We start from the raw sequence: 9,349 nt of genomic DNA, 5'->3' as shown, positions 1-9,349 counted from the left end.
AAAAAAAAAAAAAAAGTTTTAACCACTGTGTCACACAAATATGCCAGAAGGATTCAACCAAAGAGCTGCCTATTTGTCACCTCTGATATACTCAAACATATTGATGTTCAAGTACAGTGACATCGAGCCAGGCCTTGAAGACTAAGAGAGGTGATAGAGCCTATCCAAGGTCATGCAGATATTAGTGTCACAACCAGAACTACCACCCCAATCTCCATACATATTCATTCTTGTTTGGACTATGGCAGTTGAATTGAGAAATTATAAAATCCTGTTTTCTGGTGTTTTGAATCACAGGCTTATCACAGGAAGTCCCTCACAGGAGGTTATTTCCTCTGATGGACTGCTCTTTTTCAAAGTAACAACGTGTGATTACTCACCCTGAAACTTGGCGGTGGCCAGCTCTTTTTAGGCATAATGCAGAACCTGCCGACACTGAAGCCCACATTTTTGCAGATGAATCTGGTTATCTTTATTCCCCCAATGAGGCAATAACCACAGTCCAACACTTGCGGCACTGCAGCCACAGGAAAGATGCATAAGAGAAAGAATATGTCAGCTGGAAGAGGCCCTGCTGTTACTGTTCTCCAGAGCCAGAGCTCAGAGCAGCAGTGGAAGGATCGGGGGATCTGGGGACCCCTGCTCAGCACCCCAAATAGAGAGGGTGAACGCGGACATGCTCTGACCCCTGTACTAACTTGAGCTCAGCCCAGATTGTTGCCAGGCTGTGCAGTAACAGTACCGTGGGACTCTATCACTCCTGACTAGAGCAGCAGGAGTCAGCACTCACTGTGGACTCATGCCTCATCCGGGCTCACCTAGCATGGCCCTAAGGGTTGTGAGTAGAAGTATGGAGTCAGAGTCCCAACTTCCAGCCTATGCTTTTCTGAAAAAGTTCAAAACCGAAGGAGCCTAGCCAAAGCCAGCTTTCCAAAGGAAAGGAAGCCCACTCCTCCAGCCACAGAGGCAATACTGGCTGAGGGCTTCTCAGGGTACCCAGGCCTGCCTTTCTTGTCTCAGTGTGGCACAGGTCCACTCATGGGAGGTTCTCAAACAAGCAAAACTCATACTGAGATTAATTGGGCTGCTGGCTTTCTCCCTTGCTATGTGTCAAAGTCAGCTTCCACTGGGAAAACTCCACAGCAAGAACAATCAGGGCCTGATGGTATGGAAGACTATGTGGAAGCTGCCAGCAGGTTCCTTTTCAGGATCTAGAAGCCCCTATCCAAAAGGATCAAGCTGTGTGCTGTTACAAGGGGATACAGAGTAGCAGGCAGCCCTTACAGGGACTCTTCAAAGGCTAACTGAGAATGAACACTCACACGTCAGCACTGGAGGTGGCCTCCGGGCCCGCAGAGGAATCAGGAGAGCGTCGGCTGACTGGGTTTCTACTAAAATAAAATCATCAAAATCCCCAAGGCAGTCAGGAAAGAACTGGATAGTGTACTGGCAGGTCATTCCAGGAGCCACCATTCCACCTTTTCCTGGGAACATCCCTGTTCATGACAAAAGAAACAAGTGAGGATCTGGAGATTAGCCAGCCAGCTACCATAGCTTGGCCTCAACTATTACACACAGTAACCAGAAGGACACGGGTAGACCCACCACACAGGGGATGACTCTATGAGTAAATGCTTCTGGACCAAGGGCATGCCAAAGGTAGAACCACCAGGATGTGCTAGGGGAACAGGCTGCAAGGGCAGGGATCTCGATAGAAATGTCAGGGCTGGAATGTTTAGGTGGGGCCATACGGCTTAGCACTTATTTTGTGGGCAAAAGAGAGCCATTTGAGATTTCTGATCAAGGCTGGCACAAATAGAATTGTTCTTGAGAAAACACCCATGTGGCATTACAGCAGGAAGTCTGGCTGGGAGGCTACTTCAATGGTTTAAGTGAGAAGTGAGGAAGGCCTGACTGAGGGCAGTTACAATGTGAAGGGTGAAGAGAGACCCACACAGAAGCAGAGCTGGCAGAACCAGTGCCTGGATGGAGGTGATCAGGAGAAAGGAGCAGTCAAGACTGAGGCTCACAGCTCAGTGGTCAAGAAGGGTGCCCAGGCCTCACTCACCAGGAGGATAACCAGGCTGGCTGCTAGGTGAGTGTGAAGGAACCCCCAGTGGCTGCCTAGGGAAACATGGGCCTGAGCTCAGGACATGGATGTGGGAGTCATCTAAGGGCCAACTGGGAGGGAGCCCAACTATTATATAGATAGATAGATAGATAGATAGTTATTTGGGTAAAAGTTTACAGAGCAAATTCACTTTCCATACAGCATTTCACATACACTGTCTCATGACATTGACTACAATTTGCCCCAATGCAACAGCTCCCCTCCCACTTCCTTTCCATAGTTACCTCTTCCCTGTGTCCTTCCCTCCATGCACTCCTGCCTCCTGAGCTGTCTCCTTGTGTATACACAGCCCTTCTTTCTCCCATGATTGTTCTCTCCAAGGAGTGTATCTACCCACTGTAAATGTTCATCTCATATGCCTGTCTTTTGTTTGGCTGGAACCCAAAAGAGTAGGTTTAATTCCAGACCTGAAGGGCAACTAGGGGCCATAGTCTCAGTGGCTCCATCAGGCTCTATCAGACCGGAAAACCTAGTCCCTTTTTTTTTCCCCCTAAATGATTTTGAGTTTTGTTCCACACTGTTCTATCCAGGATCTCCTACATAGATTCCCCTCTGAGTGGTTGACAGTAGTAGACAGGCACCATCTATTCTTCTGGTCTCATAGTTGTATAGACTGAGGATCACATGCTGTACCAGTTGCTTGGACTAATTGTTTCCATGAATCTTTGGTTTTCTTCATTCTTCTTTGCTCTGGATGAGGAGAGACCCATCGTTGCATCTAGATGGCTGCTTGTAAGCTGTTCAGATCCCAGTCGCTACTTGCCAAAGTAGGAGGTGGAACAATGTTATGTGTAGCATGTTATGCCAAATGAGCTCCATGTCCCCTGCAACTATAGCCCCAAGCCCACAGGTCCAACTACTTGCTCCCTTTGGGTAGCTGGCTGTGGCCAAGAAGTGACTACAACCTTGTCCCTTGTCAGCTCTGCTATACACCTCGGAATTCTTTTTCTTTTCTTTTTTTTTTTTTTTCATTGTGATTTGGGTGAAAATTTACAGAGCAAATTCACTTTCCATACAACAGTTCACATACATTTGTCTCATGACATTGACCACAATTCACCACAATGCAACAGCTCCCCTCCCACTTCTTCCCAACAGTCAGCTCTTCCCTGTGTCCATCCCTCCATGCACCCCTGCCCCCTAAGCTGTCTCCCTGTGCATAAACAGCCCTTCTTTCTCCCATAACTGTTCTCTCCAAGGAAATGTATTTACCTAGGTTAAATGTTCAACTCCTATGCCTGTTTTTTGCTTGGCTGGAAGCCACATACACCTGGGAGTTCTTATAGAACATAGCAACACATTTGTAGAAACATTGTCTGCTAACCCTACACATGGTTTTGGGCACACTCCCCCTGCATAGACATACCTAATAGTTCAGCCCCAACAAATAATTTTGATGCAGTCTAGACAACTGCTACTCTGAACTTACCCAAGCCCAGAGCAAAGTAAGGAGTAGAAGGTGGGAGGACTCGCAGGTAGCGGCTGGTTGCAGTGGTGTTCTGCAGAGCAATTACCATCTGTTCAAAGGTAAAGGTGGTCTCTTTTAGACAGAAACATGGATGAAATGAAATGGTATCTGGGAATTGCTTTAAATAATATAGGAAGGGTTTGAAAAGGACAAGGACATAAATGAAATGAGCTTGACCATAAGTTGATAACTATTGAAGCTGGGTGATGGGCACGTGGGGATTCATTATGTTGCTCTGTCTACCCTTGCTGCGTTTGAAAGTTTCCATAGTAGACAGAATAAGATATGAGGTGAAAATGAAGATGGGAACAGATCTGACCTATTCTTTGTTCTATTGTTTAAAAGAATAGCTATTATTTATTGAGCTCTGGTAGCATAGTGCCTAAGGCATTTGACTGCCAACCAGAAGGCTGGTGGTTCAAACCCATCAGCTATTCCTCAGAAGGAAGATTCTACTTCCATAGAAATACCGCCTCAGAAACCCAAGGAGGGGTCACTATGAGTTGCAATCAACTTGATGGCAGTGAGTTTGTTTTTTTTCCTTATATAAAGAAACTGAAGTTCAGATAAGCCCCTTAGCTGCCTTAGCTGGTAAGCAACAGTATTGAAATTTGAGCCTAGAACATTTGGCTCCACAGTTTTGCCCTCCCCACCACTCAGCCTCTTCTATATGCCTATCTTCTCCTCCGTAAATCCTATTGGGCCATTTATTCCCATAGACTCAGTCAAGAGTGTTACTGGGCTTCTCTCCATCATTCAATCCAGTCAGCCCCCTATTAAGTCCCACCTTTTCTTCTCTCTTCCTCACATTGGGAGATCCCTAAAGGTAAGGCTTAGGACTCACACATCACTGAACTCCCAACAGTACCCAGCAAAGAAGAGGAGCTCATTCATTATGAGTTGGCTCACAGTTGCTCTATATACAACAGAAGGAAACTGCCTGGTCCAGTGCCATCGGCACAATACATATACTCTTTTTTTTTTTTTGCTTGTTGGTTTGTTCTCTGTATTCCCATCCAGATTGTAAACTCTGAGAGCTGATGCCATATCTGTTTTGCTCATCATTTCATTTCCAGGATTTATAATAGAATTTGGCACACAATAGTCACTACATCAATACTTGTTGAAAATAATAACAAGGTGTACTGAATACTTATTATGAACAAGATACTCCGCTACATGCTTCACAAGCATTATTTTTCTTTTCTTCAATTTTTATTGTGATTTGGGTGAAAGTTTAGAGAGCAAATTCATTTTCCATACAGCAGTTCATATACATATTGTTTCATGACATTGACTGCAATTCCCTACAATATAACAGCTCTCTTCCCACTTCTTCCCTATAGTTACCTCTTCCCTGTGTCCTTATTTCCTATGCATTCCTGCCCCCTGAGATACCTCCCTGTGCAAATGCTGCCCTTCAGTTCTCCCATGATTAATTATAGAGTGTAAGAGTGTATCTGTTGTTGTTATGTGCCGTCGAGTCGGACCGACTCATAGCAACCCCTCCTTGGGTTTCCAAGGCAGTATCACTATGGAAGTAGATTGCCCCATCTTCCTTCCGAGGAGTGGCTGGTGGGTTTGAACTGCCAGCCTTCTGGTTAGCAGTCAAGTGACTTAGGCACTATGCTACCAGAGCTCCTAAGAGTATGTTGTTGTTGTTTGCCCTACCTTATCTAAATGTTTACCCTATATGCTGGTCTATTGTTTGGCTGGAAGCCACAGGAGTGAGTTCAATTCCAGACCTGAAGGGTAACTAGAAACCATAGTCTCGGGGGTATCACCAGGCTCTATCTATCTATCTATCTATCAGTAAACCTGGTCTTTTTTTTTTTTTTTTTTACAATTTTGAGTTTTCTTCCACATTGTGTCCCACTCTATACAGGATCTCTTGCACTGATCCTTTTCCAAATGTTGCCAAGCATTATTATCTCATTTAATCCCCTACCTTCATTTATGTATCTTTTGCTTTAATTTTGTGGATTATTATAGTGGATAAAATGTATAAAGTAGAACATTACAAAAGCCATGTTTCCATCACCCAGCTTAAGAAATAAAACATGACTAATATAGTTGAAGCCCTACCCCAGCTCCCACCAGATAACTTCTGTGTAAATTTGAGGTGTGTCTTTATATTTTTATTCATAAAATGGACTAAATCAACATTTAAGTCCATTTTATTTTGCCCAGCACAACTTATTGCACCAATCCATCTGTGAAATAGACCCAAATGCACAGACACTATATTAGGGTTTTAATGTTCATTTCATCTCAATGACAATGAGCATGTGTTCATATATTTATTACCATCTGGGTTTCCTATTCTGTGAGTTGCCTGTTCATTACCTTTTACCATTTTTCTATGGTACAGTTTGCTTTCTTCCTATTAATTTTTAGGAAAATCACCTGTAGCAGTTTTAAAGTAGGTCACCAAGTTCTTTGACACTACTTCCATTGAGAGGTGGGGTCTATGTCCCTTCCCCTGGACTTCAGCCCTGTCTTAGTAACTTGCTTGTAACCTAGAGAGTTCAGAGGAATTAATGCTGTGTAACTTCCAAAGTAGTCATAAAAAACAATGCAACCTCCATATTGCTTGCCAGGATACTCACTTTGAAGCTCTGAGCTACCATCTAGAAATGTGATTACCCTGAGAACACCGAGCTGTAAAGAAGCTTAGGCCACACAGAGAAGCAAGGTGTAGGCGGTCCAGTATACAGTCTCAGCTATGCCTGTATCAACTGCTATGTGAGTAAAAGTGCCTCAGATAATTTCAGCTCTCAGATGTCAAGTCACCCCTAGGCACTGAGCCTTCAAACACTGTGGAACTAGCCATTCCCACTGACCCACAGGATCTATAAGCATGATAAAATTGTTGCTTTAAGACATTAAGTTTCACGGAAATTTGCTTTGTAGCAAGAATAACTGAAAATCCTTTTACCATTAGCCTAGGGATTTCCTTCATCTCTTTCGTGTGTTGGATCTCTTGTTTCCCACATCTCATGCATTCTTTTTTGGTTTACTCACTTCTATTGAGGACACTTTTCTCCAGTAGCTTCCTGAGAAAGGTGTGTGTGATAGTTGGAGCTGTGTGTCAACTCGACTGGACCAAAATTCTGTGTGGTTTAAGCAATTGCGATGTGGGTTGTTCCAATGATGGGATTAGATGGACACATTTTGAGCAGCCAATCCATTGAAAGGGAGTTTCCCTATGGGTGTGGCCTGCTTCCAGTATATTTATGGACATTCTGGGAAAAGAGACATTCTTCTGTGGATCGGGATTCTGTTGTGCTGCCTACAACTGTCCATGAGTGAATAATCCACCATTCGGCCTGGAGATCTTGGATTCATCATTCATTGAAGCCAATAGCCTGTATACTGCCTGCCAACCTTGAGCTCGTCAGCCCCTGCAGGAGTGTGAGTCAGGAAAAGCCTCCAGCTTGACGTCTGATCCAAGAACTTGAGAGCGTCTCTAAGTGTGTGAGCCATTTTCCAAAGATAAATTAATATCTCTCTCTCTAACCTTTACTTGTTTTGCTTCTCTAGAGAACCCAGTCTAACACATTTGGTACTGGGAGTGATTCTAGAGAGACAAAATCATAAGGATGGGCTTCCTAAGTTGGTTCTCCAATTTGATTAATCATAAAGGCATTGGTGAGCCTGCCTCCATTAGTAAAAAAGGCCCTGCTAATCCGTGGTGTGAGGTGGCAACATTAGTATGCAAAATAACACCACCAATAGATCAAGTACTTTTGAGAAGTGAGGCTCTGGGTGCTCGCATATTTCATACTTTTCTGCAATTTTGTCAGCACGAGGAGTATAAGAAAGCTGATTGGTTGGTCCTATTAAACTAGACAAAGTAATGAAAGAGGGAGATGAGCTCAGGGCTGCTGAGTCACAGCTTAAGTGCTTCATAAAAGAACTCAATGTTTCCAGTTGTGCCCTGAAAGAAAGCTTTATTTCTTCTAGTAACAGAGCTAATATTGCTAAAAACCAAACCAAAATCTTATTGTAAGGATGGCTCAATTACAACACCAATTAAATTACCAACCCAGAATGGTGTCTTTAAAGTGAGGGCATTGATTGGGGAAAAAAATGGGATCCTAAAACCTGGAATGGGGACATATGGGCAGATAGTCAAGAAGATGAGGATATAGAACCTCTAATTTCTGTTGAATCCCTCCCATCTGAAGGGATTACTATAAAACCATTATCCCTTCCACCTCCATTTGATGGGATTAACCCAACTGTTCCTGCTGGGTCATTGCCTGAGGCAGAGGTCATGAAAGACATGGCTGAATATTCCCAGGAACTGCCCCAACCACCCACTGTTGTTGCTAGACCTATAACTAAAGTTAAGTCCAAGTGAGCCCCAAAAGGTGAAATATAAAGCATGACTGAGGAGGTGGTATGCTGCACCTGAAAAGACCTACTTGATTTTGCTAACATGTACAGGCAGAAACCTGGAGACTATGTATGGGAATGGCTACTGAGGGTGTGGGATAATGCTGCAAGGAGTGTAAGATTGGATCAGTCTGAGTTTATTGATTTAGGCCCCCTAAATACAGATTCTTCATTCAATGTTTCAGCTCAAGAGATTAGGAAAAGATCTAATAGTTTATTTGTCTTACTGAAGCATGGATTATGTGATGGCCTACCTTAAGTCAAGTTGAAGTACCAGATCTGCCTTGGTATAATGTAGAAGAAGGTATCCAGAGGCTTGGAGAAATTGGCATGTTAGAATGGATTTACCAGATTAGACCCCTAGAGCCAGAAATGGAGAGTCCAGAAGACCCGCCTTTTACCAGTATGAGGAATAAATTTGTGAAGGGAGCACCAGCATCCTTGAAGACTGCTGTGATTGCTATTTTATGTAAACTAGATTTGACAGTGGGAACTGCCCTAATTGAACTAAGACACTTAACTACAATGGGGCTGACCGGACCCCATGGTACTAGGGGCCAAGTGGCAGCAGTTAATCGACAAAGGCAAGGTGGGCATGGTTATCATAATGAAAAGCAGAGTTGGAACAGTAATCAGAATAGTCTGACTCATGTGCAATTATGGCATTGGCTACTTGCGCATGGTGTTCCTAGTGATGAAATACATGGCAAGCCTACTAAATATTTACTTTACCTGCATAGACAGAAGAATACTAAGTCACATGAACAGCAGCCTAGATTGAATTGCCAGAACACAGACTCATAGCTTCTTCATCAATTCCCAGACTTGAGTCAGTTTACAGACCCACAACCGCTTGAATGAAGGGGAGGCTGGTTCCCTTTGAGGAAGGACCCCACTACATTGACAAAAATTTATAATGTCAATCTTTCTCCCAGCCTTCCCCAAAGGGATCTAAGGCCTTTCACAAGAATGACTGTTCACTGGGGAAAAGGAAATAATCAGACTTTTTGGGGATTACTGGACACTGGCTCTGAACTGACACTAATTTGAAGAGGCCCAAAGCATCACTGTGGCCCACCAGTCAGAGTGGGGGCATATGGAGGTCAAGTTATTGATGGAGTCTTGTCTAAGGTGCGTCTCACAGTGAGTCCAGTGGGTCCCCGAACCCATCCTGTAGTGATTTCCCCAGTTTCAGAATGCATAATTGGAATAGATATACTGAGCAATTGGCAGAATTCCCACACTGAGTTCCTGACATGTGGAGTAAGGGCTGTTATGGTAGGAAAAGCCAAGTGGAAGCCATTAGAACTGCCTCTACCTACAAAAATAGTAAACCAAAAGCAGTACCG

General features: G+C 43.8%; 1 protein-coding gene across 1 annotated transcript in view; it reads right to left on the bottom strand.

Annotated features, from left to right (window-relative positions):
- DLEC1 (DLEC1 cilia and flagella associated protein) overlaps positions 1-9,349 on the bottom strand; it is a 128,980-nt gene that overhangs the window by 62,332 nt on the left and 57,299 nt on the right. The window contains exons 7-9 of the mRNA XM_007945753.1: positions 3,561-3,648; positions 1,323-1,496; positions 381-517 (exon numbers count right to left, since the gene is read on the bottom strand). Coding sequence (XP_007943944.1) covers positions 381-517; positions 1,323-1,496; positions 3,561-3,648 — 399 coding nt within the window. The remainder of the gene's footprint in view (positions 1-380; positions 518-1,322; positions 1,497-3,560; positions 3,649-9,349) is intronic.

The sequence above is a fragment of the Orycteropus afer genome, unplaced genomic scaffold (assembly GCF_000298275.1).
Source record: "Orycteropus afer afer isolate SDZICR_OR568_19922 unplaced genomic scaffold, OryAfe1.0 scaffold00142, whole genome shotgun sequence".
NCBI lineage: Eukaryota > Metazoa > Chordata > Mammalia > Tubulidentata > Orycteropodidae > Orycteropus > Orycteropus afer.
This window is presented reverse-complemented; position numbering and strand designations above follow the sequence as displayed.